General features: G+C 49.2%; 1 protein-coding gene and 1 long non-coding RNA gene across 12 annotated transcripts in view; one reads left to right on the plus strand and one right to left on the minus strand.

Annotated features, from left to right (window-relative positions):
• LOC107999890 (uncharacterized) overlaps positions 1-13,091 on the minus strand; it is a 76,212-nt gene that overhangs the window by 11,104 nt on the left and 52,017 nt on the right. For 10 of the 11 annotated variants that reach the window (XR_009832636.1, XM_062085037.1, XM_062085034.1 and 7 more), the window contains 2 exons: positions 8,207-8,282; positions 1,457-1,583 (listed from right to left, as the gene is read on the minus strand). Coding sequence is in view for 10 of the 11 variants with exons in the window: in XM_062085037.1 (XP_061941021.1) it covers positions 1,457-1,583; positions 8,207-8,282 (203 nt within the window). In the remaining variant the exon portion in view is untranslated. Of the gene's footprint in view, positions 1-1,456; positions 1,584-8,206; positions 8,283-8,408; positions 8,545-13,091 lie in introns of those variants that run through there. The other variant, XM_062085042.1, reaches the window with a different exon arrangement.
• Positions 6,822-8,484, plus strand: LOC133667292 (uncharacterized). The gene is made up of 3 exons (XR_009832637.1): positions 6,822-7,795; positions 7,869-7,991; positions 8,081-8,484. It is a non-coding gene; the product is annotated as an uncharacterized LOC133667292 (long non-coding RNA).

Raw genomic sequence — 13,091 nt, forward strand, 5'->3', positions numbered from 1 at the left:
CTCCGGATCCTCTCCTCCGGAGGAGGAAAAGGATGAGCCGATTCGAATCACGTAACGCTCGTTACGCGTCGGCCGATATTAACGAGCGTGGTGGTGGGGAGAGGAGGAGGAGGAGGAGAAGAAAACGGAACTTTCGTGCCTTTCGTTCCCCGAAAAACGCGGAATCGGAAACGGACGTATCGTATCGAGAACGGTCTCGATGCGATTCCGTTTCGTACGGCTTTCCTCTCTCCTCCGCATGGACCTCCGCGATCCGAGAAGAGATCGATCGGTTTTATATATATATATATATATATCTTCTTCTCCTCTCGTCCTTTCTTCTTCTTCCTTCTCTCCTTCCTCGCGATTCGACTTTACAACCGATATAGCTACCTCGGTCACGAGAGACAACCCCTCCCTCTCTCCTCTTCCCCCTTCCTTCCGTCTCGCCCCGATTCGTCAAACATTTATTCGGGACGATAAAGACACGACGACCTCGTTCGAACGGCGCGGGAAGGACAACGTCGATGTACGACACACGTATCGAAACGTATCGCCAACTTTATGCCCACCCTCTCGCCACCCCTACCCTTATTCCGTCGATTTGAACCGGCTCGATGAAATACTTTTATATACGACGTCGAATAAAATTCGAAAGGGGAAATTGAATAGAGGGTTCTTACGTTCAAAGCTGCGTGACGTCTTGGCCTCGTCGCGAACCAACCAACGAACGATCTCGAGCGAAGAAACGCGCGTTTCTCCGTGTTTTTTACTTTTTTTTTCTTTCTGCGCGCGGTTTCTTCAAAACGCGTTCTCCGTTTCGGACGGAGGAGATAGAAGATGCTCGAACCGAGCGATAAAACGATCAGACCAGAATATTTAGACCTTAGTTATTTCCTCTCCTCTCGTCTTTCCTTCCCACTCCTTGTCAAGGACTTTTCACCACCGGAAAACGGATCAAGCGAACCGATCGCCGCAAACGACGCTTATGATTTTCCCCGCAATTATTCTCGAGCAACCGAGACATGATAATAATTTGCAAGATTTCGCGGACAAAGGAAAAGAAATAAAAAGAAAAAAGAAAAATCGTCCTCGAAATGTTTATCCTTCGAGATCGATATATATATACATATACATTATATATATACATATACATGTATGTATGTATGTACGTATATGTATATGCCGACGCATATTCGCAAAGGTAATCGCGCGCATCTCGTAACACGCAAAGAGGTCTGTATACCGGTCTGGATATTGAAGTTGGAGATGATGCGAGATAAAAGGAGCGACGAGCGTAACTGCGCGCTTTTTCCCTCCGCGCGGCTTTATCCGCGCCGGCTCGTAAATGGAATTTCTCCCGACTTGTCGCGCTAGCTTTGTCGTTAGACGTAGCTGGTTGGCGCGAGCCAACTACGTTCTCCTCTCCCGCGATATCGCGAGTACGGGAACTCAAGTATGGCCGTTTTCGACTCACGTCAACTTTAACCCCCTCCACGTGATACGTGTGCTTCTTGGGCTCCCCTTTGGGCACGTATCTGTAGAATTCCTCGTGATCCTTGTACCACGTGATGGAGTAGAGCTTGTCCGTTTCCAGGTCGTATCTGAAACAAGGCAGAGGAGAGGAGTAAATGACGCGCCGTTCGATCCTTTCGAATCTCTCTTTTATTCGAATCTCTCTCTCTCTCGATTAATATCGATTCGAGTCCAAGAAGGGAGAACGGATGAAACGGGTAGTCGGCACGAACCGCGAATCGTTTCTCGATTAGTCGCAGGCTAGACCGTTTCGATGGCTGGAAACGTGCGAGTAATGGAAATTGTTATCCGTTCCCCGACAACGAATATTTGAAGTATCGAGCGCGTTTGATGTATTCTTTGCTTTTACATATCGGAGATTTTTTCCCCTCCCGCCCTCCCGTTTATCCGATATTCCGTGGAATCGTCTCATCTGCTGGTCATCCATGGAACTCGTTTCGTCTCGTTCTGTTTCCAAGCCTTATGATGATATTTTCCGGACCGCCGATATTTTCCATTCGTAAATTGGGGCGGGGAATAAAGAAACGGGGGAAAAACGGAGGATAAACGGGACGGGATAAACAGCGACCGTTGGAGAGGAGACGCGGCCGTCCGTAATAACGGCGTATACACGGTGTACGATAACGTAATTACGATGATAGTCGGCACGAAGGAACGAAGGAAGGCATTGTCGTCGCGTGACGAGCTTCCTTCGATCCCGGGGAAGCAACGATTACGGTAATTGATCAACATCCTCCGGTCCAATCCGTATACTTGGGATTCGCATCAATTTGCTAATCGAGTCCTATCCCCCCTTTCTTTCCTCTTTCGCCGGGGAGGGAGAGAGGGGAAAAAATCCCCAAGGATTTCACTCCCGATCCGAGCGAAAAGATCCGGCTAATTTCGATTCGAATTTCCAGCAACGGAATTTCACGAGCAAACGAAATCTTTCCCCGATCGTCTCGTCGATTCTCGTTGTTCTATTTCGAACAGCAACAGGCTATTCCGTTGAAACGAGAAGGGGAGAGAGAAAGAGAGAGAGAGAGAGAACCGCGATAATTAATATTCGTAAAGTAATTAAACTAGCGCGTTGGTCGACGACGACGACGACGACGACGATATTCGAGAGGGAGAGAAAGAGAGAGAGTCCGTTGCATCGCGATCCGTCGGATTCTCCGTTTCCGTGGAAATTTACACGCGTTCGGGAAAACTAGTCGACCAATTCTCGCGCCACTTTCGTCCCTAAATTCGATTACCACCCGTCGAGTTACACTTCCCCCTCTCCCGTTCTCCCTCTCGTTTTCAACCATCATCTCGATAACAAAAGCGGTCGCCAGTCAAGTCGCGAGCATGTTTACCGGCAATTAAATTTTCACCTTCGCCATCCGACGCGTAGAATGGAGTGGAACGCGATCAATAATTCTCCTTCGTATTCCTCGTACAGATTCCTCGTCCTCTCCTTCTTTTCTAACCCGTCTCTAACTCCTTCGCAAAAACGCGCGCGTTCCAGTACTCGAAACAAAGATCGTCATCTCTTTTTCTTCCTCTTCGGGTGATTTTTATTATCCCGCGATAAGAGCGATGTGAACTTAGACATTGCCACATTTCCAGGGAAAGATACGCAATACAAACACTGGAATCTCTCGATACGACGGTATCTTGTGCACTATTACATAATCGCCCATAGCCAGTGGCATTCAAAGCAGAGCGACTTTGCTCGGGCAATTTACGGCGAGCGTAACTTATAACGAAAGGGTTAAATGCCGATCCGAGCGTAGATCGTTTGGACAGCGGGGAGGAGAGGAGCACGATAAGGCGACGCGTCCTATCGTTCGTGCAGCGTGTCGGCCAATGCTCCGCCGTGCTCGCATCGTGACATCGACGTACCCAAGGGGGACACATCCACGGAGGGAGGGGCGCTTGCTGCTGTCGCCATCGCCGTCACCTCTAACCTCTCCCCGGTCCCCAGTTGCAGCGGAAAAGGGATTGCCGCATTCGAGCGTAGGTGCACAATTTGGAGGGCTGCGTCGTGGGATTGATTTGCATCCTCCGGCTCATTTGCCGGGTCGTGTCCTGCGGGATCTCGCTCGCCCGCCCGCTGCCATCCCTCTCTCTCTCCCCTCTTCCTTCCCTCCTCCTTTCCTTTCCTTTCTCGCGATTCCTCGAAACTTATCCGCGTGTGCATATGATTTCCCTTTCGAAGGAAATCGTCCTCGAAATCGGCAGTTCTGGATCGTGGTCAGAGAGTCTTTTCTTGAAGGAGGGATCGGATCCTTTCCCTTCTCGTGAAGGATCGATGGGATAGAGAGGAAGAGTAGACGTTTATCGCGCCGGTCTCCGAATTAAAGGAGGTTCGATAAGACGCGAGTCGGGGAAGAATCCGATGAAATTTCCTGCAATTTCCATTCGCGAAGGGAGGGTGTTTCGTCGTTGGCCAGGCGCGGGAATTCGAGGGACGGGACGGAACAGGCGACCCGGAATTGAATGGAGAACGGAGTGAGGAGGGGGAGGAAGAAGCGAAGGCAGCCACGACACGCCGGATAAACCAACAACCGAGCGTTCGCTGGGGACGGTAAACTAATTTGCAATTTATACCCAGGTCGGAGAACGATCTTCGTCTCTTTGCTCGACGGCGTGTCCCGCCGCTCGCCACCCACCTGATATCAAACAACGCGCGTGTTTTTCCGCGAGAGAAGAGGACGTCTCGGATAATCGGCCGGGTTTCCGAAACGAAAAACGATCTTCCTTCTGTCGTTGTCGTCCTCCCGATCTCGTCCTCGATACGTGGCTCCAACTTTGAATAAATCGAGGACGCAAAGTTCAACGAACGTCTCTCGTTTAATTACTCAAAAACGTCGCCGTCGCGCCTCGAAGAGAACCCGTTCTATTTTTAACACGATCCGAATTCCTTGCTCCGACCGCTGCTGACTCCCCGGAATAAATAAACGAGGGATCGGTTCTCGTTTCGCTCTCGAGAGATAGTCGTCTTGAAGCCCCCGAGTTTGGAAAATTCCGTGCCGATATCGTTGGACCGTGATATCGTGAAAATCGTGAACGAGACGAGAAACGGGAACGGAGAAGGGATATACCTCGGATGGAGGAGGATATACCTCGTATTTCTCGTTCTCCTTCTTTCACGCGCTGAACCGTTCGTACAACTTTTCCGTGAACTTTTACAAAAGAGAAGAAATTAGAATACCAACGGGTGGATATATTTTGACAGAGGCAAGAAGAGGGAGCGATCCTTCTCGAGAAAGAAAATGAACCTTGGATGAAATTAACCGTGTGTCGTTCGTTTCGAGAGAAAAAAGCGCCTTCTTCCGGATTCTAACCTTTATTAATTACAAATTAGATAGATTTTCGAAGGAGACGAATTTCGTAAACGATTGAAAAAGATCCATCTATCCATCTAACTCTCGACTCGATCGATTTTACGCTCGTTCAAATTTCATCGTACGTTTGATTTCTGAAAAAAAAAGAACGATCAACCCTTGCTAAGGTTAAACCACGTAACGAAGGAACGGCACTATTTCCAAGAAAAACAACGGTCGAGGCGAGAGAAGAGAGAGAGAGAAAGAGGAAGAGCGTGTGTCGGATCGAGACGACGAAGGGCGGAAAATTGAGAAAAACTCTTATCTTACGCTCGACTTCGTGTTCCGTGAATTAATCTTGGGATTTCGCCTCGACAGGTGGCTGGTTGGTCGCGGATGGGATCGCGTCGATTCGATCGATCGACTCGAAGTGGCGCGACGACACGCGACTCTCTTTCTCTCTCTCTCTCTCGATAGATTTTTATAATCGAGCGATCCCTCGCGGTCGAGGTCGGTGACACGTTTATGAAAAAAGAGGAAGGAAAAAGAAAAAAAGGAAAAAACCCAAGTCGGCATACCCCGCCAATTGCCGCCTGTTTCTTACGTTTCTCGCGAAAAACAACAAGTGCTCTCTTGGAAATGCGCCCCCGACGCGATACCCAACGGTCGACCTTATTTTCTTCGTGAAAAGTCGTCGAGACCGTGGTGCCACTAATTAGAATGCATATTCCGACTAACCGTAATTGTAGGACGCGCAATGCCGCGCCATAATTTCATTACGTCTTAATTAACATGGCGGCACGCGCGCAGGGCTTAAGGATCCACGAAATATCATCGGGGACACCGCTCCTCGCCAAAGAAAAACGCCTTTTCGATCGATATAATTATGTAATTAACGAGTTATCGTTAATTATCGCGGCAAAATTCCGAACAATATCGGGTGAAATTTCTATCGACCGCGTTTGTCGCCCCGTTTCCAAATATACCCGCTTTTATAGAACGGTGAAAAGTGTCGGAAGGACGACGCATTCGATTAAACGCCGCCCAAAACTTTGCGCGATCCAAGGAATAGCCGCTTCCTCCTCCGTATCTTGCCCATGATAATAAGCTCGCGGGAAACTCTCTTCTTCAAAAACGATCCCAGTTTTATACCGTTACGACTTTCCATTCCCGAGATATCATCGTTTTAAAGCGGAGCGGATAATGTTTAACGCGTTTTAATATCTCTCGCGATCGAATCTCCCTCGAATACACCACTGACCTCCTGTTCCACTCTCGCCGCCCAAATGGGATGCCCGGCCAAACATTAATTCAACCATACTATTTTCCCTACGAAATATTGCGATCACGCGTGTGTATATGTATATGTACATACACACATACACATGGAGGAAAACAAGCGCTATTATTACTCGGCCATTGCCGACTTTATATTTCGAATCTGTGGAAACACAATTCGATATCTCGCAGATATAACGCAGCGGATGAGGAACGCGTAAACTCTTGGATTCCTTCCATCCGTCTTCCCTCCGTGAATCGTGGTTAATCGAGAGATTCGTTAACGAAGAGATTCGGCGAAACCCATCCGGTTCCCCGAAACTTCGATTCCGCCGCCTAACTACTAGACTCGCGCGCAATTACCGGTCAAACCCGAGCCGAGGAGAGGAGCAGGGAGAGAGAAAGAGAAGCACAGAGTCTGCTGCGAAACGTTATCGTATCGAAGAGAGGGAAAGATTGGAACGCAAATTCGGTCTAGACTACTGGCTCAAGGCAACGGACAAGGAGAGGGAGGGAAGCTTACTCGGGTGGAAACTGTCGGTACTGGTCGGTTCGCGCAACGTGAAATCCGAAAGTCGGGAGGGAGAGATGGGGAAAAGGCGAGTCGTATCCGGCGATCGAGATATCGTTGGGAAGATATCTCGCGGGAGCGGAATATTGTACGCGCGTCGGATGGAGGCGGGTATCTTTTTTCAGGCGAGAAAGGAAGGAAGGAAGCGATGGGAGGAGGAGGAGGAGGAGGATTGCGCTTTCCCGCTCGGATTGCGGTCCACGATATTGGGAGTATAAATAAATAAAGCGCGAGGAGAGCGAAAAAGATATCGAGATTCGTAGCTCCAAGGGATTACCGATCCATCCCGCCCTTTTCTCTTGCTCTTATTTTTAATCTTATTTACCGTCCCGTTCGGACGGTAAGCGTAAACTCGATACGTTATTGGCTGGCATCTTATCGATGTCTTTACGACCTCTTCTCGACCGGTTCCCCTTACCGTAAATAAACAGAGAAAAATCGTTGGGAAACCGTCCTCTTCCCTCCCCTTCCATCTTTGAATCCGATTCGGACGATCGCTAGTGGATTTATCCCGCGATCAACGCGTTCCAACACGCTCCGTTATTTTGCGCCATTCTTCGAAACGGAAACGGAAGTCTCGAAGGACGCCTGGTACAGTTGCGGTAGAAGAGAGCAATTCTGATTCGACAATTGGAGATTACGTTTATAAATCGAAATATCGTTATTTTTGTATTAAATCGACGCGTTTCTTTCACTCCAAATTTTCAGCAGCGACTCGAAATTTGATACGTGACTCGGTGGTGAGGTCTTATCGAGCCTCGATAAAGGAATAAGGAAACTGTTTACAATATCGTTATTAAGAATCAGAGGTAAGGAAGTCTTAATCGAAATATCGTTATTTTTGTATTAAATCGACGCGTTCTTTTCACTCCAAATTTTCAGCAGCGACTCGAAATTTGACTCGATGGTAAGGTCTTACGAGTCTCGGTAAAGAAATAAGGAAACTGTTTACAATATCGTTATTAAGAATCGGAGGTAAGGAAGTCTTAATCGAAATATCGTTATTTTTGTATTAAATCGACGCGTTTCTTTCACTCCAAATTTTCAGCAGCGACTCGAAATTTGACTCGGTGGTAAGGTCTTACGAGCCTCGGTGAAGAAATAAGGAAACTGTTTACAATATTGTTATTAAGAATCGGAGGTAAGGAAGTCTTAATCGAAATATATTTATTTTTGTATTAAATCGACGCGTTTCTTTCACTCCAAATTTTCAGCAGCGACTCGAAATTTGATACGTGACTCGGTGGTGAGGTCTTATCGAGCCTCGATAAAGGAATAAGGATCGAACGAAGGAGACTATTCACAAATTGATACCGGCCCCTTATTAAGAATCGGAGGTAAGAAAATCCAGCCACTCGAGCGGAGAACCGTTTCCTTGCGAATACGGTAAGTGTTGTGTGTGTCTATTACGCGCGAACGATTTCAGTGGCGTGGGACGAATCGATGGGATCGATGGGAAAGAAAAACGAGACGCGTGGAAGGAGCGGGAAGAAGAATCCCTTTGAAAACGATACCGTTCGACGACGTTGCACCACGTCCAAGTGCCTCTTACCTGCACTCGAGGAGCGCACTCTTGCCCCTAAGGGAGTATGCCGGGACGTTTATGCCGAGCAGCTTCAACCCCGTCACTGTAACAAAAAGAGGAAACAAATTTTTCTTTCTTCTCTCCCCTCTTCTTTTTTTTCTTTTCTCAAACGTTCGAAAGCAAAAAAAAAAAAACGCTGCGCACGAACGAACTCCAAACCAAACCAAACCGGGCATCTTTGCGCTCTCGGCGAGGAGGAGGAGGGAGGAGCCTCTCTTTCCACCGAAATCCCACTGCCAAACGCTTGACCTACTGTACGGAACGCGTACAATGGAAGTATTAAAAAAAAGAAGAAGAAGAAAAAACACCACTCAGCCCCCTCGCGATGATATTTCGACGATAAAATCTCCCGGCGACCGACCTTCGACTCCGACCTCCGACTATTACTTACTGCAACGCGACCAAGAAAAGCTTGAAAAGTTGCGGCTCGATCGAATGACCAAGGGATGCGGAGGAGGGGAGGGCAGGCACGGAGGACGCGAGTCGATTGTACTAGATGCTCAAACAATGCTCCAGCAAACTCCATTGTACCCTCCTTTGTTGCCCGTTCTCCTTTCTCTCCTCTTTGCCTCCTCTCCATTCTCCTCCTCCTCCTCCTCCTCGTACTGGTAATAGTAGCAGTAGTAGCAGCAGCGATACCAACGAAATTTCATCGGGAGGAACGATGAACGACACGCGTGCCGATGGATGACCGCGACTTCGTTTCCTTCGAATCCGCGTAACCGTGCAAAGCAACGATGAGCTGTAACTAGCGGCGGAATCGGCGTTTCCAACGGCGTAGTAGCGGAGGGAGGGGGAAATATCGCGGTCGTTGTTCAAAAGGGGGAGGGGGGAGGTTGCGTTTAATTAAGCTCGCGCGATATTTTACGACGGTGACGGTGGGTAGGTACGCGTGGCCATAGCGGGGAGGGGCGACCTTTCCTCCGGATCGTAAAATATACCCGTTTCGTAATGCATGGTTGCGCCACCGATGCAAAGGGGGAGAGGCGAGTTCGGTTGAATTATTTCCTCGAGGAGACGCGATTTTTCGTACGTTCCAACGTGATTTCGAGGCGAGGCCCGACTCTTTTCGGAGTACTGCTACTGAAGGGGGGATGGTTGACTGGTTAGGAGCGCGTACGTGGTCGGCTTATAAGTTAGCCGCCGTCCCAGAAAGAACCGTGGTTAATCTGTTCCGCCCCCGTACCGCTTAATCCACCCGCTCTCGCGAGAACCAAGATACATCGCCCTTCTAATTACCCGGGCTATGATCTTAATGGACTTGGAAATGCCAACCGCGTCAGTTCCGCGTGCAAATTACGCAAACGTGGAACGACTCTTTAATACGACGCGACGACCGAACGCGAAAAACTCGGCGCGCGGATACGTGTTTTAAATACGAAATTCCAAATTATCATCACCCTCTCCCCACCACTCTCCGCCCCGCGACGCGTTTCGGATAAGTCGATCGTGAATCCAAGATCGTCCAATCTGTCCTGTTCCAGTGTGGAACGATATTTCGCCGCTCTCAACGTATTTACGTCACATCTGAATTCCGCTGCGTTCTAATTTAAGCAACGTGAACGTCCCTTGTACGGGTAATAGATGTGTCAACGAGTCTCTGCTGTATTTTAGCCAGTTTCGACGAGAAATATATATTTCGATTTCGATCGACGCGAACGATCATTTCTCTGCGAGGAGCCAGCTGCTGGATACGGAGTAGGGCAAGCAGGGGGGGAGAGAAAAGTGAGGAGAAAGAGAAACGTTCGGGCGACGTTTGGTCAAGGAAATTCGATCGGGGTTTAAATTTGATATCCGTGGTTGGACGTAGGTTAAATTAATTTTCCAACGAATCGCGGGGAATACTCGGGACGAATCGATAATGGGGCGCATAGAATGGTGGTTTGACGTCTCGTTTCGGGTTTGCTGGGTCCGGCAGTGGAGGGGAGAGTTCGTAGCGGGACGACAATAACGTCACTTACGGTGTACGTAGCGGAATCGTCCATTGAATTAGAGTGCCCGCGGCGTTTTCGCCGGAGACAAGCGGGTTCGAGTCCCGGACTCGACTCTACTCGGCTTTTGGGCCAACGATCGTGACGCGGTTCACAAGTGCCACCCTATCGGCCGTCTCGATTCGCTTTCTCCACGCTCAGGAATTAATTGCACGCCTGTTCGGCTTTGAATAGCCACTCCAAGTCCCGCCGCTCTCTCTTCGACCTTCCAGGGACATCGCTACCTTCTTCAAACGCGAACGCGAAATTCGAGAGGTCCCCTCCACTTCTCCTCTCTTTCTTCCCTCCTCGTCCGTCCCGTTCCTTCGACCCTCTCCTCCCCGACTCGTCCATCCGCGGCAAAAACGGAATTCGCTCGTCTTTGCCAAACGATCCAACTTAAAATTCGCCGATTACCAGCGATTCCGTTAATTCTCCCCCGCGAATCAACGTAACGAGATCCTCGTCTTTCTCTCCCCCGCGACGACGATTCGATACCCTCCTCCGGCAGGATCGTGATTAAGAATCGGCAAGAATCGCTAATTTTCATCGATTTTTCTCCCTCTCCCTCCCTCTCGCGGCGAAAAATCCATCGAACCGGCGGAATTAAACGAAATTAAAGTTATTGTATCTCGATAAAATTTTCCGCGGAAAATCGCTCGTGTCGCAACTCGGCGCGAATACGAACGCGTCATTTTCGCCCGACGAGTTATAACGAGTTCTGTTCCAGATGCCTCGAATGCTAAATACCCCGCTTCTCTCTCTCGTTTCCCATTTTTTCGAAGATGAAGCGAAACGACACGCCTCATCCATGCACGCCGCCCTTTTTGTCCGCTTCTTCTTTCCCGTGTTCCGTCGGCGGAGATGCATCACCGCCCTCGAATACCCGAGAAATCGTAAAAGTCAATTTATCCGATTGAAGGAGGAACCGGGGATTAATCGACGCGGCGAAACGAGGGGGAAAAAAGAGTTTCTTCGCCCGGAAACGCGTCCTCGCCTCTTTCCGTCCGATTTCCCGTAATCGCGCCACGATATTCGGGGAAAATGTAGAGGAAGCGCGATACAAAGACGCGATTCTTCCTCAGACGCGGTTTTTTACTCGAGGAATGTAACTCGCTTCAAAAAGGCTTACCGTTAAAAGCGTTCCGCAGCGCCAGAATTTAACTCTTTCTCCCTGTTTGCGCGTGGAGAGGACGATTCATCCTTTTCTCGCGTGCCGCATGGCGGTGGTGCAATACGCTCTCGAGGGACAATCGAGGAGGCGAGGAAAGGGGGAGGGTTGCCGAGGTGGGAAAACGCGCGGTTCCCAATTTAATTGGATTCGAGGCGATCGAAGCGTGGTGAGAAGAACTCGACTCGATCGAAACGATCGTTGATCGAGAAGGAGGAGGAGGAGGAGGAGGAGAGGGCTGGAGAGGGCGACGGACACGTAGGACGGAGGAGTCGTTATCTTATCCTATATAAGGCGGGTTGTCCGGCAAGGTAGGCAGTTAACTCGTATATCTGGTCACGCCACCGGTTAAATTCCCCCTTACGTACTTATCGCGAATTAAAGCGCTCCTTCAAAGCCGGCCGGAGACACGGAAAGGTAAAGGCCGTCCTTATATTATCGCGTTCGGATGAGTTTCACGCGACCGTGCTGCCGTCACTCGACATTAACGTTTCCATTATACGATTACGACTTATCCACCCCCTCCTCATTATTTTCCTCTTGATTTATCCCCGATACGCCTCTGATACTCCCCTTCCAACCACCCCTCGTGATATTTCCGTCCCTCTCTCTTTTAACAATTTTCGTGAAACAACGTGTTCGAATCCACCTCCTCAGAGAGCTTCTCTGGCTTCGATTCGCCTCTGATACTCCCCTTCCAATCACCCCTCGTGATATTTCTCTCCTTTTCGTCCCTCTGCCGATCATGTTCCCCGACGCTTCACCGTTTTAACGCAACAATTTTCGTGAAACAACGTGTTCGAATCCACCTCCTCAGAGAGCTTCTCTGGCTTCGATTCGCCTCTGATACTCCCCTTCCACCCCTCGTGATATTTCTCTCCTTTTCGTCCCTCTCCCGACTTGGACGCTTCACTCTTTTAACGCAACAATTTTCGTGAAACAACGCGTTCGAATTCACCTCCTTAGAGAGATTCTCTGGCTTCGATTCGCCTCTGATACTCCCCTTCCACCCCTCGTGATATTTCTCTCCTTTTCGTCCCTCTCCCGATCATATTCCTCGACTTGGACGCTTCACTCTTTTAACGCAACAATTTTCGTGAAACAACGCGTTCGAATTCACCTCCTTAGAGAGATTCTCTGGCTTCGATTCGCCTCTGATACTCCCCTTCCAATCACCCCTCGTGATATTTCTCTCCTTTTCGTCCCTCTGCCGATCATGTTCCCCGACGCTTCACCGTTTTAACGCAACAGGGATGCGTATACATAGACGATTTTCGTGAAAGAAAGTGTTCGAAATCGAACCGATCTCCTTAGAGAGGTTCTCTGGACTTCGATTCTGTGGACTGGCCGCCGCAACAACGCAACGATGGCAATTTGTTGAGGCGTGATCGGGGGCGTGCGTGAGTAAGCGTTACCGGTAGATGGACGGATGATATCGTTGTCGAGAAACAAGCGGCGCAGGATATATCTGGCAGGATAGCCTCGGGCCGGACAATCCAGAGAGAGATATATATATATATATATATCCCCCTCGTCGAGCAGTATCTTTCTGGTTTCGGCTCCGTTTCCCTTCCTAGGCTACGCTACACCGAGTTCCGAGGCGATAAATTTATCCAACGCGATAAGAGGTCCCGATTTTTGTCTTTACGAGCCCAGCAAACAGAAAAGAGGTGGAATATAAGGGTGGTTTTCGGCTTATGGCGTGACCGCG

Source organism: Apis cerana, linkage group LG14, assembly GCF_029169275.1.
Source record: "Apis cerana isolate GH-2021 linkage group LG14, AcerK_1.0, whole genome shotgun sequence".
Taxonomy (NCBI): Eukaryota; Metazoa; Arthropoda; class Insecta; order Hymenoptera; family Apidae; genus Apis; species Apis cerana.